Source organism: Dipodomys spectabilis, unplaced genomic scaffold (assembly GCF_019054845.1).
Source record: "Dipodomys spectabilis isolate Male_0828 unplaced genomic scaffold, ASM1905484v1 ptg000001l, whole genome shotgun sequence".
Taxonomy (NCBI): Eukaryota; Metazoa; Chordata; class Mammalia; order Rodentia; family Heteromyidae; genus Dipodomys; species Dipodomys spectabilis.
This window is the reverse complement of record NW_024870678.1, coordinates 32,659,667-32,680,446: the sequence shown is the minus strand read 5'-3', so window position 1 is coordinate 32,680,446 and position 20,780 is coordinate 32,659,667. Positions and strand designations below refer to the sequence as shown.

Genomic DNA, 20,780 nt, shown 5'->3' with positions numbered 1-20,780 from the left:
ACACCGAGGCAACAATGGTCTCCAAATCTTCACCTGTCCATGGCCTGCTAAAGTGCAGACGGGCTCCATGAATCAGACTACTCTAGGAACTTTCAGTGTGGAGTCCATTTTGTATCTGACTTGTCGCATCTGGTATCATGCTCACACGTTGCAGCATGTGCCACAACTCCCTTCTTTAGGGCTGACTAGGATTCCACCATGCACGTACTGCATTTAACTTGCGCACCCACCAACAGGCCCTTGGGTTGTTTCCACTTTGTGGCTACTGTGAAGAATGCTGCTCTCATGTGATCTCCTTGAGATCCAACTCTTCACTCTCTGGAGCATAAGGAAATGTGTATCTTTTGGCCAATAACTAAACCACCTTCTTTCCTCCTGTTGATTGGAAAGCCTTCTGGGAATTCCCAGCAAGGGTCAGGATGACTTTGTGACCTATGTAATTGTTGCTAGAAGAAAACTGCAAAGATCACTCATGGCAGGGACCCAAGCAGAATGGAACTGTGGGACAACAGGAAGTGGCCAGGAGAGGAAGTGAATCCCCATTCGGGAGGGTCTTCACTCTCCCCCCACCCCCCAATGCCACAACCACACATTTCTATCACGCTAGCTAGCTCTTGGCATTGGAACTTTCGATGCCTGGCCATGGCCTCACTAGCCTTGAGAAGAGGAAGGGGGGCTTCAGTGTGTACAGTGCTGTCTCCCATGACCCTGAAAGGCTCTACTCCAAGTCTGTGTGCCAAAATGCTCTAGAGGTTTCCACGACGTCTCTTTTCCTCACAAGCGAATTGAACACCTCAGCTGACTTACACTGTGCGTTCAATGTGAGAGCCAGGGCCTGCTAAGGCCTTTCCACGGTGTGTAATCTATTTAGGTGACATCAGCAGACAAGGAACTTCCTGTTGTTTCTTCCCCTGCTTGGTTTGGGGAGAAGTGGACTCTTGCAAAAAGCCAAGCTCAGTCCAATGATCCTAATCTGAAGTACAGATTTTGCTTAAACTGTTCTGGGGCAAATGATGGCTTTTTTTTCTAAAACAAATAAAATGGCTAAGACAAATTATGAGTGTTTATGCATTCATCATGGCTGCTCTGTAAATACTGATGCTATGCTTAATCTTTCATCTGGATACGCCTCGTGTCAAGCAGACAGGCTCACACATGGTAGGCCTCCCACAAACAAGTGCTGGATAAACAAACAACCAGCCAAGGCGAGGTTTGCACAAGGTTATGACGCCATGCACAGAGCTTCAGGGACAGGATGCACGGAGAACCCCGGTGAAGCGGGAACAGTGTGTCACAACAGAGGGTGAGATCAAGGCTCTGCATAAACACGAAGAAGTGGGGAGACCATAAATTTGAAGGAAGGCCCAGAAACCAGAGGGAGTTGGCAAGACATCAAAAGGAGCTTGCATAATATCTTGAAGCGAGGGCAGAAGAGCCTGGAGCTGATGGCTTGCACCTGTAATCCTAGCTACTCAGGAGGCTGAGATCTGAGGATTGCAGTTGGAAGCCAGCCCAGGCAGGAAAATCCATGAGACTCTCATTTCCAATTAATCATAGAAAAAGCCAGAAGTGGCGCGGTGGCTTCAGTGGTAGAGTGCGACCCTTGATCAAAAGGAGCCCCAAGAACAGTGCCTAGAACCAGAGTTCAAGCCCCAGGACCAGCAAAAGAAAGAAAGAAAGAGCAGCAAAGATCTCAAGCAAAGGAACAACCATTGCCCACCAAGAGATAGACATGAGCTCAGGTACCAACAGCGGCAAACATGAAGTCAAGATCCTATTAGCATAAGGTATAATGATATAACATCCTAATAAACATGTTTACAAAGCCGACAGATACCCTGGCATCTCAGATCACTTTTGAAAGAATACTGAGAAATCTTCACATTTGCCAAGGATATCACTCTAAATGTATACTCCATTAATTCCTTCCCCAAATCTATTAAAATCTATTTTCCAATGAAACATTCTTCCAGAATGCAGATTTTTTTTTTCCCTGGTTGGTTGTAGGGTTTGAACTCAGGGCCTGGGCACTGTCTCTGAGCTTTTGGGCTCAACACTAGTGCTTTACCATTTTGAACCATACTTCCAGTTCTTTGGTGGTTAATTGGATATAAGAGTCTCATGGACTTTCCTGCCTTGGCTGGCTTTGAACTGTGATCCTCAGGTCTCAGCCTCCTGAGTAGCTAGGCTTACAGGTGTGAGCCACCAGTGCCCAGCTCACTTTTGACTTTCTTTGTGGTTAATTGGAGATAAGAGTCTCATGGATTTTTGTGCTTGCGCTGGCTTCGAACTGTGATCTTCACATCTCACTGTCCTGGTAGCTAGTATGACAAAGAATTGCTTTCTAGCAGAATAAATACTAACCTATAAATCTTTCCTTCCTTCCTTCTTTCCTTCCTTCCTCCCTCCCTCCCTCCCTCCTTCTCTCCCTTCCTTTTTGCATCACTAGAGTTTGAACATAGGCATTCCAACCACTAGAGCTACACCCCCCTTTTTAGTTATTTTTCAAGCTTTCACTCATGGCTCGTCTGGGCCACAATCCATCTATCTACAGCATCTTTCTTTCTTTTTTTGGTCGGTCGTGGGGCTTGAACTCTGGGCCTGGGCACTGTCCCTGCGCTCTTCAGCTCAAGGCGAGTGCTCTACCGCTTGAGCCACTTCCCCTACGGCATCTTTCATGGCTATGTCCACAGGCATGGATCACCATGCCCAGCTTATTTCCTGAGATGTAAGTCTAACTTTTTGCTCAGACCGGCCTTGGACTGCAATATTTCCTCCTGAATAGTGGGGATTATAGGCACAAGTCACCATGCTTGATGTTTACTTAAACTTTAAAATTATTTATGGTGATAAAAAAAATGAATCAGATAAAGAGATTATCAGATTACCAGAGTTCAAACGTGAAGCTGCAGGGAAGAAAGATGACAAAGGTTCTGTAAAGCAGTGAGGTCCTGCTCCTTTGGAGATAAGATAAAGCAAGCAGAACTGGCAACCCAGCTGTGAGAATGCTACATAACCCGTTCTATCCATGCTGACCCCCAATTACCAGTGACCCCAAGGTGCTAGGACACATTACTCCTTCAGTCCCCCACAAAACGATGCATTGGTATGCATCAGGATATGCTGAATAAAAAAAAATAGTATGCTTTTTTGCCTCTAAGGCCACAGAGATAAATTCCTATGTGTGATATACGTGTGATCATGCTGTGATTACCAGTGTGATGTATTCAGCCGCCCATGAAATATTTAAAGAGAAGGGATCAATAAATAAACTTGGAGGCAGAATAGAACTCTCCAGGCACACAGCAATTATTTCAGTTCATTGTTTGCATCTTAAATGATATATAAGTTTTAAATAATGCCCCACGTACTTGGCAAGTAGCCTTTCCTGTAATTCAAATACAAGTATGACTTGAATCTGTCCATGGTGACTTGCTGGCCACAGGCGCAGCTGGCTACAGGGCCCTGTCACAAAGCACAGCGCTGGGACCTGAACATCTGGCCCCGAGGCCTCGCTGGCCCTGAGCAGCAGGTTAACGCGAGAGACCTGGAGGCCTCTCACCTCCTCTGGCAACTGTTCCGTGTGCTGGAGATAAGGGGAGTTTGGGTAATGAACACCAGTCTCCTTGCTAGAACCAGCTGCATTTGTCTCCCATGAGCAGCAACAGCAATCAACTCATATGGGCGATCTTTGCTTACTCTCCCACAGAACGCAGCATGGTGTACCCACACTGGGATGCATCTTTTTTTCCTTTCATTTTTCAGACATGGTCTTGCTACGTAGCCCGGTTGGCCTTGAACTCTCAATCTTGCTGCCTCAGGCTCCTGAGTGTAGAGGTTCAGGCCTGGCCAACTGATGCATATTCCTGGTGTATCTGCTCCTTCCTCTCCTGTCTTGGGCACATCCGTGTGTTATAATATTTGACAAAGGACACATTTCCCTGTGCTGGGAGCGTCATTTCTTCTCATGCAGAGTGGACGCCAACATGTATATGCTCACTGAACACCAAAGATGACAAGACTCATCAGGAGCAGAGTGCACTCCTTATGTGAAAGGAAAGAAAGCAATGTGATTGGCCAAAGCCATCTTCGAGATTTGGGGTGACTGAGTGTTCCTGTCCCCTTCCCCTCAAATTCTAAGGTAGCAGTCCTCTTTCTGTGAGAGGTGTGTTAGTACATTTGGTGCCTTCTGTTCACATCCGTGCTGACATCTGGATAGTGTTCTCCATGCCTTTGCTTTTAGGTTGAGGAAACGGGTCCTCTCCCTTCAGTCAGAGTCCGGTGGTCTCGCCTTATCTAAATCCCAGTGGTGGAGCCTGTGGATGATGGCGTGGCGGGACCAGGTGGCCGTCTACCTTTGGGTGTCACTCTGTGCCTGCCTCAGTTTGCAGTGTCTCATAATCTGAGAGGAAGTAATGCAGTTCTGGAAACTTCCATCGCAGCGGCATTGCATTTCTCAGCGAGGACAGAGCACATGCAGGAGGCTACAAGGGTGCTTGTGACACGTACACGGAAATAAACGTGTGGTCTCTGTCTCACGTGGTGGCTGTTACCATCCAGGGCACGGAGGCGGGGCAGGCTTTGCCGGAACCACACAGGGGTGAGGCAGCTGCTTAGGAAGCCAGGCGGTTCTTGCAGAGCCTCCACGCCACTCCAGGCGAGCACCCTACCACTGAGCTGCACCCCAGCCCAAGAAATGGACTGAGCGTGATGGCGACAGGCCTGGTGTAGCAGGAGGGGGCATGAGAATTCAGGGGGACGAATCGTTCTTCTAAGACGAGTCATGGCCCCGTGGGCTTCATTTCCCCTCCTGTCCCTCAAACACACTTAACATGGCCCTGAGCATGAGGAGCAGGGCCTGGTGAGGAGGTATCATCAGGTTAGCTCTGCCTCTGCCTGGCTGTTGGACCCTGGGCAGGTGATTCCATCTCTTTTGCTTCAAGGATCGCCTGTAGAATGGGAGATTGCCAGCTCCTGCCCAACAGGGCTATCAGGACTAAGGCAGTGGACACAGGCAAAGTGCCCACGTGGTTGGCCCGCCAGAAGCCCCGCCCTGGTGACAGCCTCAGTAGCAGCATGGGCTTGTTCTCCTGCTGACATGACTCCAGGCTTACTGAGCCCTGTTTTCACTTCTGTGAGCAGGGAAGAGGAGCGATGTCCCCATCTGCGACATCTGTCATGAGCCACTAGAATGTGGGAGTAGAGAACAAGTGGGAGAAACAGCTGTGAGCGCGAGGGCTGGGCGCTCTGATGGGGCGCTGCCTCCTGAGGGCAAACCTACTGGCTGGAGTAGGGCACAGTAAGGCCTGAGAAGTTCGGCTTTGCTGCTTAGGCTCATCATCTAGATTGTGTGTTTTGTGTGTGTTTAATGCTAGAAATCTCAGTAATCTTCCTTTGGGGTATATGGACAAGTAACGGAATCCATATGGTCAAGAGAAACTTGCACGTGTATTGTGAACACACGTTTATAGTGGCGTTAGTTAGCCACACAGCAGAAGCAACCGAAATGTCTCTTCATAAAATGAGACAATACATAAAATGAAATATTACTCAAGCTTAGAGAAGCAAAAGAAGTTTGCTTACATGCTACCATACACATAAGCATAGCACTCCCGTAATGAGCCGGTCAGTGTATGAAAACAGTGTACGATCCCACTTTTAAGAAGTATCTGAAGTATCATAAAGTATAGAATTCATAGACAAAAGGAGAATTGCTGCTGAGTGGGGGAGGGGAGGGAGACTTAGAGTTGTTAAATGGGAACAAAGTTTCAGTTTTGCAAAATGGAAAGAGTTCTGGAGATTCTCTGCTTAATATCACCCAAACTGTGTAGTTTAAAAACGGCTAGTGGGGCTGGGAATGAAGCTGGGCTCCAGCGGCTCATGCCTGTAATCTTAGCAACTCATGATGGTGAGATGTGAGGATCTTAGTTCGAAGCTGGCCTGGACAGGAAAATTGATGATTCTTATCTCTAACTAAACACCAAAAAAAGGGATAGCACCCAGGCTCTGAGCTCAAGCCCAGGACTGACTGACTGACACACACACACACACACACACACACACACACACACACACACACACACACACACACACACACACACACACACACACACACACACACACACACACACACACACACACAGTAAATTGAATGTTACATGAAAAAATTACAATGATTAAATAAATACACATACATAAATAAATATAAATATATAAAGACAGCTCAAGAAAACCACAAGGAGAGCAAAAAGCCACAGCAGAGGTGAGCAAGGGAACTTCTGTGATTGTAGAGGCCTTGGGGATTGCTCTGAGGTCCCCTTTCCTGAGCAGTGAGCCCTCGAACCCCGCATTCTCTTGACCATTTGAGAGCAGACAAGAACTCAGGCTCTTGGGTATGGGACAGGGTCTGCCCTGGACACAGGGATGCTGGCGGATGGCTAGATGCCTTTCATCTCCAGCTTCTTTCTCTGCTGGGGCCTAGAAGGGATGAGCCATCTAGACAAAGCTGGCCTGATGGAGGACGGGCAGGTCACCCGCCCACTGTGCTGGCTGTGGCTCTAGCTTACCTGAACGTCATAGAGGAACTGGAAACGACTTCTTTTATTCGCAGCATCTCTCACAGCCCGGGCCAAGTCCACTGACCCCTTTCCCCCCGCCGACCAGTGGTAGCAGGGGACCGCATCAAAGGCGCCGGCCCGCTTGGCCAGCTCACACACCAAGTCAATCTCGGCACGGGTGTCGGTTCTGGTGATGAAAACAGTTGTGGTTTTGCATCTGCATTCACTTAGCTATGTTTTTAAAGCAAGACTAACCGTTTAAACAGAACTTCGCCTCCTAACGCTGAATATAATTTCAGACATCAGAAGTGGTCACATTTTGTTTAAATAAAATCAGGCTTAAAGAGCAATGTGGAGAAGGAATCCTCCAACCCCATGCAAATATTTTAAGTAGTTAAGGTTTTTTTTTTAAATCGAGAAAATTACATACCATCACCCTTTGATCATTCCCAGTCTTTTAGACAGAAATACGGAGTGGAATTGAAAAGAAACGCAAAGGGAACGGTAATTCCCTAGATAAATTTCATCTCCCTCATTTTGAGAACACATTTGCTAAAATGAAACCAAATCCAGCCAGCAGAAAGAGCTGAGTCTTCTGGGTACTTGTAATGAGCATCTACCCTCAGGACATGGTGCAGTTTGCAGGTGACCAGGACACCACGTAAAGCCACAGGCTTCACTCACTTGAAGACGTTCAGCGCCACCACAACTGGAACACCAAAGAGCTGTGCGATCTGAATTTGCTTCTGCAGGTTACAGCAGCCATCGGCCACCAGCTGAATGTTCTAGAAGGAAACCAGACCCTAATTGTTGCCTCCCATCAAATCTGCCAAACAATTGACTTTGTGACTCTGGTGTGTTTTGCCTTAAGAGATTTCCTAACTTAATTGACCTCAACGTTTTCAAAGAGGGACAGCTCAAGAAACATTTTCAAGAAAGATGGCTGTAAGAAAAGTGGAGGTAGTTCATCTTCAAAGCAGTAGACTATTCTGGGTCCAGGGATATATTTGAGTGTCAAGCCTGGACACTCAGAGGGGAGGACTGGCTGTCAGGACAGAAGCCAGCTCTCCAGCAGCCTGGTAGGAAAACGGCACAAGAGCCTGGGAAGGTGAAAAGACCTTGTCCAGCTACTCCTGGCTTAAATCCCTGGCACCATCTGTAGGAGCTAACAGGTACTGCTACTAGTAAGTCACTACGTAAACAGCTGAGTTTCCAAGTGCTAAGGCCTATCTAAGTGCCTGTCTTCCTCAAATCAGGTTTTGTTTTTTTCCTACCCCAACTACAAGACACAGAAGCTGGACACAGTGGTATAATTCTAGCACTAGGGAGGCTGAAGGTTAGAGAAAATTAATTGAATGACTTTTTACTCCCTTACCCCACCCATAAGCACAAGGCTACAGACACAGGGCAAAACCACTGATGGTCCACTGGAATCGAAAGACAGATATTGCAATGACTCATCACCTAAGGAGCTGAGCAGTTCCTCTTACCTCCTCTGTATATTCTTTCTTTAGAGGGACACCAGCAGTGACCTGAAATGAGAAGAAACAGAAATGAAGAACAGTCCCACAGAAATACTTTCTTTAATCAAACAGAGTTCACACATCACAGTCACCCTTGGAGAAGCGATGCTATCCTGAAATCTGCAGTTGGTAGTGGTGGGGCCTTATGGGAAGCTTTTAGAAAAACAAAAACAAAAACAAAACACTGCTGCCTGGGCTTCCAACACCCAGCAAAATCAGGATGTCTGCAGGTGATTCTAATTTAAGCCAGTGTTGAGACCTTTCTTAGCATTGCCATTATCTTAACACAACCTGGAACTAAGAACACAACCCCTGGCACTGAGCGGCCATGCGTGTGTCCATGCTAAACTTTTTTTTTTTTGGGGGGGGGGGGGAGGGGTCAGTCATGGGGCCTGAACTCTGGGCTTGGGCGCTGTCCCTCAGCTCTTCAGCTCAAGGTGAGCGCTCTACCACTTGAGCCACAATGCCACTTCCAGTTTTGTAGTGGTTTATTGGAGATAAGAGTCTCATGGACTTTTCTGCCCGGGCTAGCTTTGAACTGTGATCCTCAGATCTCAGCCTCCTGAGTAGCTGGGATTACAGGCGTGAGCCACAGGTGCCTGGCTCCATGCTAAACTTTTATCCAGGTTTTGGTTGCTAGGAAGGAGGAGGCATGGGACTCACACTCGGCCCCCCTCCGTGCATCTTCAGTGCCCTCACGGTGGCCACCAGCACCACCACATTGGGTACCAGGCCAGAAGCGCGGCATTTGATGTTGAAGAATTTTTCCATTCCAATATCCGCTCCAAAGCCAGCTTCGGTCACTGTGTGGAAGTAAGTTGGAAACACACTGTTAATTCCTTAAAACAACAGGTTTTGGCACTCAGTAATCACTGAAAGACTGTGAGACTCTTATCTCCAATGAAACACTCAGAAAACTGGAAGTGGTGCTGTGGCTCAAGCGGTAGAGTGGTAGCCTTGAGCTGAAGAGCTGAGGGGCAGTGCCCAGGCCCAGAGTTCAAGTCCCACGGCCGACAAAAAGGAAAAAAAAAATTAAAAAGTTCACATCGAGGGCACTGGTGGCTCACGCCTGTAATCTAGCTACTCAGGAAGCTGAGATCTGAGGACTGCGGTTCAAAACCAGCCCGGCAGGAAAGTCCGTGAGACTCTTATCTCCAATAAACCACCAGCAAACCGAAGTGGTGCTGTGGCTTAAGTGGTAGGGTGCTAGCCTTGAGCTGAAGAGCTGAGGGACAGCGCCCAGGCCCAGAGTTCAAGCCACACGACAGACAAAAAAAAAAAAAAAAAAAGAAAAAATAACATGTAGTTTCAAACTCTAAATACATCCCTTTCCCTCTCTGTCTTAGCTATGCCTATGATTTCTATAGAACAGATAGAATTTTGTAGTATCCTCTTAAACAGAAACTACTTTTCTTGATGTACTATGATGCTTCAAAATTTATGATTATTATTTTGCTAAGCTGACATTAAAATTTATAAAATTGCTGTCCTAGTTATAGAACATTTGAGTTATTTCCAATATAAACAATGCTATGTTGAAAATATGTGTGCATTTGAGCTTTAATCTCTTTCAAATTATATTTAGGAATAAATTCCCAAGGGTGAACTTATGGGACCAGAATATAAAAAAATTTTATGACCACTGATAGGATTTTGACAAATTACATAATATTCCTTTAAAAATATCCAATTTGGAATGAATAGGGCTATAAGCCATTTTATCTTTTATTACATTTTCTTTGAACAAACTTGCAGCAGAATGATTTAAAGAAGGGCAGAAGGACTGGGGTTTGAGCTCAGGGCACCCAGCTTGTTCCAGAATTCTTGCTGGGCTGGCACACTACCACTTGAGCTACGCACACCTCCAGCCCTGCGGGTTGCTGGTTATTTTGGAGACAGAGCTCACAGAGCTTTCTGTCTGGGCTGGTTTCAAACTACAGGCCTCTAGATCTCAGCCTCCAATTAGCTAGGATTACAGGCACTGGTCACCAGCACTCTGCAAGCACATTCTTTTCTACGCAGTTTTTGGGACATTTCTTAAGAGTAAATCGGTAATGGTCAAAACTAGGGACAACTGTGGAGAAAAAGGAGAGACACACTTTCTCTGAGCAAAGCAGCCAGGGACACGGAAGGGGAAGAAGGGAGAGAGGAGACAAGGCATTCTTGGGTAAAGGTTAGAGCGGGAACAAGAGAGCAGCTGGTCAGGAGGCGGGGAGAGCATGTGTTGTGACTGGCGAAACTATTATTTCTACCTTGAGGACTTTTCTCTGGTGGAAAACCCTATGGAGTGGGGTTCAAGGAGCCCATGTTTGGTGGACCTCCCCCCAAGATGCCGAATTTCTGAGAAGGTGTTTAAGGTTGCTGTATAGTTGGACATAGGTGGGTGTGTGTTTACCCCTGGGCTCCCACGAGCTCCTGAGCCCTTTGGGGATGGCATATTATGCGATAGCAGGCCATGGAACAGGGAGGTGGTGAAGGAAGACGCACTATCTGCTAACCAAATGGAAGGGAGCCACAGCCAAACGCTCCTGCAAGCATATGAACAACACATTTGCATCTGTAATCATTCAGTCCCCTCAAAAAGATGAATGAAAGCTCAGATCCCCTTCTACAAGCTAGCTCTCCGCTTCCTCCACTCCCACGCATGCCACCACGTTCTCCCATCTCCCCAGGCTTCTTACTACCCAAAGGGAAAGAAATCTGAGGGACGCACACAAAGCCCATGGCAAACCTCCAGCACACATCCTCCTCACAAAAACCTCCAGCACACAGCGTCCACCGCCTTCTCCACACTCTTCCTCCAATTTTCTGCTTTGGTAACTATCAAACTTCCTGCAAAACCCCACTTACCATCTGATCATCTCCACCCCTCCGGAACATTCTTTTTCTTTTTGGTTGGTTGTGGGGTTTGAACTCAAGGGTCTGGGCGCTGTCTCTGAGCTCTTTTGCGCAAAGCTAGCACTCTACCACTTTGGATCACAGCACTACCTCCTGTTTTCTGGTGGTTAATTGGACATAAGTCGCATGGAATTTCCTGTCCAGGCTGGCTCTGAGGTGTCATCTTCAGATCTCAGCCTCCTGAGTAGCTAGGATTACAGGTGTGAGCCACCAGTACCCGGCTGGAAAACTCTCTCCCTTCGCTGCATCTTTAACCCATTGCCCAAGCCTCAGCCTGATGGCTCATTTCCAGGAAGCTTGTCCTGATTCTTCCCTTGCGGAAGCTACCTTTCCAGGGCTCCTGGCTCTCCCATTGCTCTGCTCTTCTTGCCCTCTTGCCTCTACATCCCTCCCACCGTGCCCTGTCCTTCCTACTTCCGGCCCTCCGAGTGGTCATGTATGCACAAATAGTGTACACACACACAACATTCTAGACTGTTCTGCCATGGCCTGCTTGCAGGGCTTTGCCTTGTTCACTGTGGCATCCCTGGTGCCTCATCCTCCCCCAGTGTGAATTAACAGAGCAAGAGTCAGCAGACGATCATCACGAGAGATGATGGAAACAGACATAGAAAATAGAATTCAGCCGGGCACTGGTGGCCCACACCTGTAATCCTAGCTACTCAGGAGGCCGCGATCTAAGGATCACTGAAGCCAGCCCAGGTAGGAATGTCCGGGAGACTTGTAGCTCCAACTAAACACCAGAAAACCAGAGGTGGGGCTGTGGCTCAAAGTGATAGAACACTAGCCTTGAGGGAAAAAACTCAGAGACAGTGCCCAAGCCCCGAGTTCAGGATCCACGACTCACAAACAAACAAAAAAGGATCTAAAATATGCTTAGGCTTCCCTGTATACTTCTCTTTTTTCCTTCCAAGATCCAGTTTTCATAAAAGGTAAAAATGTCACATCTGATAATCTTGTGAGCATGTCACCTACAGAGCTTAGAGATGCTTAATTCCATATTTTAAGAGGAAAATTGGAAACGATTGAGAAAAAGTGGTAATAAAGTGAACTTCAGTTAGGGGAGGGAAACAGGATATGGTTGTAAAGGTCCCGGGACTCTGGCTGCCAAATGCAAAGGAAATACAGAGGCAAATAATGTGCAGAAGGCAGAAGTGCCAAATCCTCAGGCTTTGAAAGTGGGTCTGAAATAGCGCGTGTAATCATTTTCATGTTTGTTTTCAAGTATCAGGCTGCCAAGGAAAACAGACACCCTGAGGTGGAGTGAGTGTTTATAATAAGGGCACACCAGTGACCGTGAACTTGTAAGTCCACACTGCCAGAGGCGTGCATCTTCCCCTGAGTGCCCCAGCAGGAATGGAAAGGCCCACCTCGGGGGAAGGTGACAAAGGACTTGTCGTCTTTTTTGGTGCCAGTGCTGGATCTTGAACTCAGGACTAGGGCACTCTCCCTGTACTTTCTTTCTCTTAGTTTTTTTAAAAATGGTTGTGATAGAGGTGACGTGCTACACTTACGGAAGTCAGGTAGAGTGCCTTCATTTTAGACAATGCCACCCCTTCCCTTGCTTTTCTCCCACTCTCCATAACTTTTTAACTCAAGGGGTGGCGCTCTACCACTTGAGCTGTAGCTCCATTTCTGGCATTTGGGTGATTAATTGGAGATGAGAATCTCCTGGATTTTTCTGCCTGGACTAGCTTTGAAGTGTGATCCTCAGATCTCAGCCTCTTGAGTGCTGACAAGCCACGCTTAATGCCAGTCCCAGCTCTCAGAAACTCCTGAAAACTGCCAACATATAAAATTTGTAAGCTCAGTTTCCCCAGTGCTCTGAAAGAAGTAAACCATTCCCTTATCATTTGTGCTGCCCTCAAGTTGGATTTAATCTAGATTTGTTCTTAAACCAAGTCCATTTTAGTATGACTTAAGCTTTCCTAAAAAGCATGCACTGTAGGGGGCTGGGAAGGTGGCTCAGTGGTAGAGCGCATGCCTTGCATGCCAGAGGCCCTGGGTTCGATTCCTCAGCACCATATAAGAAAAAAGAAAAAAGCTGGAAGTGGCGCTGTGGCTCTAGTGGTAGAGCACTAGCCTTGAGCTGAAGAGCTGAGGGACAGCGCCCAGGCCCAGAGTTCAGGCCCCATGACCAGACCCAAAAAAAAAAAAAAAAGAAAAAAATAAGAAAAGAAAAAGCATGCACTGTAGTCTTCTGAAAGCTGCATATTTAATAAGGCTGGCAATAAAATGTTTGCACAAGTCACATAATTATTTGTCTTGGCAATCTATCTTCTTTGTGTTACAGCTATCCAACTTACAACATGAATGAAAACAGGAAATGCTGATCGGTACTCTTATGGTGGAAGCCTTGAAGTTCTAAGACAGTGACCTCCACCATGGCTGAATGCAAACTTCAAAAGCTATCATCAGCTCAGAAAAAGAGGGCCGAGAGGTCAGAGCAGGAAGGGAGTGACACTTGGACAAATCCCGTTAGCAGCCTTCACAGGAAACAGAGCTGTGGGTACTGAGGGAGGGTGTCAAGAGGCCGTCCATGATGACCCACCAGGTCACCTAGAGTTCCAACCACAGCCACAAAAACACTCCAACACGACCACATGGATGGAAGGCACACGTGGTAGCTATGGAGTTCTTCAGGAAGGAAGATGGCTTTTTCCTTGTTTGTGTGCTGACCCTGGGGCTTGAATTCAGGACCCAGGTGCGCGCCATCTCTAGAGTAAGCCTTCAAGTAGGTAATAGAAAAAATGAGGCTGGGGGGTGGGATGTGGCAGTGGTGGCAAGGACCACGCTGGGTCAGAGAGAGCACATGACAAAGAGCCATCCAAACCCAGGCCAGCAGAGCCGGCAACCAAATACGCTCAGCTGTTCTGAAGCCAGTATCTCCCTTCATTCTCATTCTCATTGCATTATAGCAGAAAATAGGCAACAAATTCTATTAGCATCAACATGATGCAAAAATCATCTAACTTAATTCCACGAATGTTTTTAAAGGTCAGGTTCTAGAAGTTACTGGCACCATGGCAACTTTTAATTCAGAAATCCTGTTCCTAAGTTTTTAATTTTATTTTGTGAAGTTTTCAATATATAAAAAGCAATCTAGGAACAGTAATAAGAAACCAGGGCATCACTAATACACCAAATCCAGGGAGGATACATTTCCAAAGGAGGGGCACGGAAACAAATGGCTCCTGGGACAGCCCAGGAGCTCTGTCTAGCTGTCTACTAGCCTAATGCCCATGGAAACACAATAAAGGGAAAAAGGGCTGTAATTACTTAACATTTCCTTCCCTCCTTCTCTCTCTCCTTCCTTTGATTGCTATGATTGTGGTATGGAGGATTTAACTCAGAGCCTCTTACCTGCTAGGTACTCTAGCACCTGAGCCATGCCCCGAGTCCTGTTATATGTTTTCTTCTGAAAATCAATTTGGGGCTACTTCTTGCCACCATGGGCTACTTTATTGATGAATGTCATGCCAATATTTCAATTTCCATTATCTTGACTAGTGAAGGTTCCTTTGATTCATTTTTTTTTTTGAGGTGGGGGCTGGTACTACAATTTGAACTCAGAGTCTCATACTACCTCATTTTGCTTGCTCACAGTTGGCCCTCTACCAATTGAGCTATGCCTCCAGCCTAGTTCTTTGCTGGTTGATTGGAGATAAAATCTAGTTGACTTTTCTGCCCTGTCCTGCTTTGAACTGTGATCCTCTGGATCTCAGCCTCCGAGTAGTTAGAAGAACACGCATGGACCACTGGCACAAAGCTACTGAAGGAAAAGAAGGCTGTTCTACAGAAAAGCATGCAAAATGGGACAGGCTGGTGCTGGGAGGGAGGGAGGCGAAGGGTGGAGGGAGATGGGCCCAGGCTACAGAGGCTTTTGGAAGACAGAGACGGAAGAACATGCTTCATGATGAGCAGTTCCCTGAGCTTCCATGCAACCTCCAGCCAGGCTCTAATAATTCAGCACTTATCCCTGATTTAATTACGCGCATGATGACTCAAGCAAAAGCCTTGCAAGTATGAAAGCGGAGCCCAGGGTTAGCTCAGGGTTTTTAGACAATGTCAACAGGGAGAGGGCCCAGAGCAATCAGGAGCAGAAGCTTCAAAACCTCTGGCACGCATGTTTCTTTCATTTCCTTCCTTCCTTCCTTCCTCCCTTCCCTCCCTCCCTCCCTCCCTTTTATCTGTCCTTCCTTTTCTTTTTTCTTTCTTAGAGTGGATGAAATTATAGCAATGTTTAGTTTGGTCTGGTTTGCTTCTACAAAAATGAGGAGCATTTACAATTTCATAGTAATAAAAATGGAGAGGGAGGACAAGGCGTGTGCGGGCGGGGCTCCCCTCCGAGACGGTTAGAGCTTCGAGGGAAGATTTATAATCAGCCTCCACAGAACAGGGGCAGGAGCCAGATGCCTGACGCCATCCTGAGGCTCAAGGTCACCTTTCGCCAGCCTGCGGAGACAGGCATTTTAGGAGCCAGCTATGGTTTGAACGTGATTTGCCTCCTGCCTCTGCTGAAAAAAAGGAAAAAAAGGAAGAGACTCCAACTCAAGTTGGGATTTAATCTCCAGGCATAGGAGGTGGAAACTTAACTATGGAGTTTTTTTGGGGGGAGGGAAGGGGGAGACTGATATTAGATAAGGTCATCAAGGTAGAAAAGGCCAAGACCGAAAGGGAAGAAGGGAGGAAGGAAGGAAGAGAGAGGTCAGATCATGGGATGGGGAATAAGGTACACCAGGCTCTGACAGAACTCACTGTCCTTCCATCTTTCCCGAGACAGGTGCCCTTTAAGAGTCTAATGAGAATTTGCAGCCATTTTGCCACTGAACAAAATGTCCACACACTCATACTCTAGATCTGTGTTTCAGGGCCACTAGATCTCTTCACAGATTTCTGATGGTTTCAATGCTCCTCTCGAGGACCCCTAACAGAAAGGCTGACATGCCCACACGCCCAAGAAGAGGGAAGGTCTTCATCTGAAAACTGGTTTCAAAACTAATTAAGAAGCTGGGAACTGGTGTCTCACCCCTGTAATCCTAATTACTCAGGAAGCTGAGATCTGAGGATTAAGATTTGAAGCCAGGGCTGGGAAGGTACTCAGTGGTAGAGTGCTTGCCTTGCATGCATGAGGCCCTGGGTTTGATTCCTCAGCACCACATAAGAAGAAAAAAAAAGCTGGAAGTGGCGCTGTGGCTCAAGTGGTAGAGCGCTAGCCTTGAGTTGAAGAGCTGAGGGACAACGCCCAGGCCCAGAATTCAGGCCCCATGACTGTCCCCCCCCCCCCCCAAAAAAAAAGATTTGAAGCCAGTTGGGGCAGAAAATCCCATGAGACGTTCATCCCCAATTAATTATAAAAAGCTAGAAAGTGGAGCTCTGGTTCAAGTGGTAGAGTGCCAAACTTAAGCAAAAGAGCTCAGGGATAGTTGCTCAGGCCTGGAGTTCAAGCCCCATGACCAACCAAAAAGAACCAACATCTGATTTTCTAGATAACAAAGTCTGTATGGGTCACACCCAGAGGCGAAGCCTGTCAGAGGTCCCACAGAGAGCTGGCCTGTGTGTCTTGTATACAAAATGATGTCAATGATGTCATCAACATATACTTTTAGAGGTATTTTGCCAAAATGATACGTATTCTGTAAATGTGTCTTCCTGACAAGCTAAGGCCTGGTCCTGAAGCAGAGAGAGTGGTCAGCATAAAACAGAGTGCTTTCTTCTAGTTGCAGAGTAGATGCATTCAAATCACCACTTAAGCAGACCAATTTTTCACTGTCTGCCCTTCCCCAGCTCCCTTGGCCATTAAGCTCCACTCTTCCGCATGATCAATGAATGGAGAAAACCCATCCAGACAGCATGTCTAGCCACTCTCCACGTGGATTTGGTACCAGAACAGCAAAGGCCATGACTGTGGTATTATATACAGACCTCTGAGGCATGAAATTACATAAATCCCTACTCGATCCAGGCTTTGTATCTATTAAGAATTCTTAAGATGGTCTCAATAACCTGGAATAATTGGTGTTGTCATTGCAGGGAGAAACAGAGCTGGGATTGATCAGGTAGATTTTCCCCTTTCACTCTGTGAATGATATATTTGATGGTCTATGCAGCCTCGTTTGGCTGCATATCATGATGCCATGTTTGGTTCTTTTTTTGTTTTTGGCCAGACCTGGGCTTGAATTCTGGTCCGGGGTATTGTCCCTAAGATTCTTTTGTTCAAGGCTAGCACTCTATCACTTGAGCTATAGAGCCACTTCCAGCTTTTTCTGCTTATGTGATACTAAGGAATCGAACCCAGGGCTTCATGCATGCAAGGCAAGCACTCTACCACTGAGCTACCTTCCCAGCCCCATGTTTGGTTCCTGTTAGCCCCCAGACCTGCTGTTCTGGGTAACGTTGGGGCTGTCAATGACTGAGCAAACTTTATGCACGCTACCTTTATACTAGGGGCAAAACATCTACAGTTCTCCCCAGGGAAATTTCCAAGTCAACTGGTTGGAATTTTATTTTATTTTATTTTATTTTTTTGTTGGTCATGGGGCTTGGGCTCTGTCCCTGTGCTCTTCAGCTCAAGACGATCATTCTACCTCGTGAGCCACAGCGCCATTTCCGGTTTTCTAGGGGCTTATTGGAGATAAAAGTCTCTCGGACTTTCCTGCCTGGGCTGGCTTTGAACCGTGATCCTCAGATCTCAGCCTCATGATTAACTAGGATAACAGGCGTGAGCCACTGGCAAATCTCCCCTTTATTAAGTCACAAAAGCACATCAGGAATCCAGGAAGAGAAGACAGACTTCCATTTATTAGCACTTTCTCCAGTTACGTTATGGATACAACACTTGACAGTTCACTCATGGTGGCCAGGCTAGCTTTATTTTGCTCACAGTATATCCCCAGCTTGGAGCAGCAAGCTTTGTGCCTGGGAGATCCTGAACAAATATTTACTAGTATAAATCAGGCCCAAGACTTTCCCTACAGTACTGAAGTTATCTATGAAAACTAAAGGAGTATGTTTCACATCAAACCTCTTATCATAGCAAGATGCCAGTGCCTCACACCTGTAATACTAGCAACTCAGAAGGCTGAGATCTGAGGATCATGGTTCAAAGCCAGCCCATGCAAGGTCTATATGACCAAAAAAGCTGGAAGAAGAGCTGTGGCTCAAGTAGTAGAATGCCAGTCTTCAGTGAAAAAGGTAAGGACAACACCTCAGACCGGATTTCAAGCCTCGTACTGGCACAACACAACTTAACAAAACAACATTATTGTATTTGTTAGTGTTGGGATTTCATTGATATTCCACTAACAAGTCAAGGTATGACTTACCCACAAATCCTTCCTCACCGACCAGTTTCAGGGCGATTTTATCAGCCAACACTGAGGAGTTGCCATGAGCAATGTTAGCAAAGGGGCCGGCGTGCACGAACACAGGGGTGCCCTGCAGGGTTACAAGGACAAGGGAAGACAAAGATGGATGAGGACACACAAGGTGGCCCGGTGCTGGGCATTAGAGGCCTACCTGAATCCCTTAGATGCTGTAAGTTAGAAGCACAGTGTCTCTCAAAGAGCAAAACACCCTGCCTCCTTCAAAGACCAAATTCCTATGCATCCCAGGACAAGGATGGTATTACCCTACATTTAAAGCTGAGCCGCTGAGGAGACAGTCATCTCCTGTCATGACAGCTACTGCTAGCTGCCACATTCATTATGGAATACAGGATTTGCCTGATTTCACAGGGCTTTGAATGGCATCTTTTAAAAGAATAGAAGTAAACCCTCATCACCTAAGAGGCTTCTTCAATATTTTTGCCATTAAGAAATTAGTCAATTTAAGGGCTGGGAAGGTGGCTCAGTGGTAGAGCGCTTGCCTTGCATGCATGAGGCCGTGGGTTCAATTCTTCAGCACCACATAAGCAGAAAAAGTTGCAAGTGGGGCTGATGCTCAAGTGGTAGATTGCTAGCCTTCAGCTGAAGAGCTGAGGGACAGTGCCCAGGCCCAGAGTTCAAGCCCACAACTGACAAAAAAAAAAAGAAAAGAAAAGAAATTAGTCAATTTAAGAGCTAGCCTTCCTAGCAAACACAAGTTCTTGGGTTTAAGCCCAAGCACAAAATCATAACAACAAAAATGAAATAGTCAAATTAAAATTTAAACAGCATATAAACCAATACAATTAATGAAGTGGGGAAATCAAGGCAGAAGATTAAGAGTACATTGTTTTTAGTTTTCTTCATAAAGTTCTTTCCAAAGCTTAAAAAGCATTAAATCTTTCTCATCATTTAACTAAACACATTAGAAATACGGTATTCATAAGAATAATACAAGCAAAGAAAAATTTCACTTATGTTAAAGTATTAAAATAATACTTGTTAAGAAGAAAATAACCAAAAATCAATACAAGGGAATCATCAAACACTTTAGATTTTAGATGGACGCTGGTGGCTTATCACTATAACCCTAGCTACTCAGAAGGCTGAGATCTGAGGATTGCAGTGTGAAGCCAAACTGGGCAGAAAAATTCCTGTGGCTCTCATCTCCACTTAACAAGCACAAAGGTGGAAGTAGAGGTATGGCTCAAGTGGTAGAGTGTCATTCTTGAGCAAAAGAATTAAGCAGGAGTATAAAGTCCTGAGTTCAAGTCACGGTACTGGGGTACATACACACCACCACCACCACCACCACCAAAACAATTTTAGACTTTAATTTTTATTGATGTTTTTGCCAGTCATAGCCTTGAACTCAGGGCTTGGGCACTGTCCCTGAGCTTCTTTTGTTCAAGGCTAACACTCTACCACTTGAGCCACAGCGCTACTTCCGGCTTTTTCTGTGTATGTGGTACTGAGGAATCGAACCCAGGCTTTCATGCATGCTAGGCAAGCACTCTACCACTGAGCCACCTTCCCAGCCTAGACTTTAATTTTTTAAATAAAAGCAGTGAATATATTCATTTTAGATGCCATTTTCTTTATCGATGACAACAGAATAAAAGAACTTTATACATAGCATCAGAGCTCGCATTTCTGTCAGGGCTCAGTCAGGGCTTTCGGGGCCGCGTCCATGTGCTCCAGGGCTCACTCCCCCTGTGGAAACGCAGGCTGCCCCTTCACTGCCGGCAGTGGAGGGCGAGGTGGGGAGCTGGGGATCCAGAGCTCCTGGAAAACTCCTATGAACCACCGCAGGCTAACAGCTGCACGTGGTTCAAAGATGAGGGAAAGCTGAACTAAAGCGGGAGGAAAGTGAAAGGAAGATCACCTCTGGAATGGAAGAGTTTCTCAGAGGGTTTTATTCCCTTTTCCTCTTGAAGCCATGAGGAGGGAGAAGAGTTCTGAGGCGGTCAGGAGACGTGTGGGAATAAAGCGAGGACCGCAAAGCTCAGGGGATGTGTTCAATAGGCAATGTGTTCACATGGACTTGCATCATCTACATCTTCCTAGATATCTGCGGCTTCTCACTTCTACCGGGAAACATTTCCAGGGCTCTGAAGGGAATGCTGTTTGCAAGGTCTGGGCCTCCATTCCCTCCCTACCCTTGGCCGTCTGGGCTCGTTGTTGCTGGTACAGAATAAAGGGCGCTGGCAAAGCTCAATGAGGACAAGGTCATGCGCTCCACCGCTGGCGGCGGCCGGCTGCCCTCCTCGCACACTGCCATCAGTTACAAAGCCCCTGCTCGCCAGGGAACGCAGGGGACCATGTGCCTGAATCCGCACCAACCTGCCGTCCCCAAATAACCCTGCCATGTTGCCACAAGATCCAAAGCAAGAAACTAGAAAGAAAGATGTTTACCTTTTATAGAGCCTTTCTTATTT

General features: G+C 46.6%; 1 protein-coding gene across 3 annotated transcripts in view; it reads right to left on the bottom strand.

Annotated features, from left to right (window-relative positions):
• The window catches only part of Mthfd1l (methylenetetrahydrofolate dehydrogenase (NADP+ dependent) 1 like), a 135,391-nt gene that overhangs the window by 45,102 nt on the left and 69,509 nt on the right, over positions 1 to 20,780 (bottom strand). For all 3 annotated transcript variants that reach the window (XM_042671887.1, XM_042672058.1, XM_042671966.1), the window contains exons 20-24: positions 18,304 to 18,415; positions 8,744 to 8,883; positions 8,048 to 8,089; positions 7,242 to 7,342; positions 6,567 to 6,744 (exon numbers count right to left, since the gene is read on the bottom strand). In XM_042671887.1, coding sequence (XP_042527821.1) covers positions 6,567 to 6,744; positions 7,242 to 7,342; positions 8,048 to 8,089; positions 8,744 to 8,883; positions 18,304 to 18,415 — 573 coding nt within the window. The remainder of the gene's footprint in view (positions 1 to 6,566; positions 6,745 to 7,241; positions 7,343 to 8,047; positions 8,090 to 8,743; positions 8,884 to 18,303; positions 18,416 to 20,780) is intronic.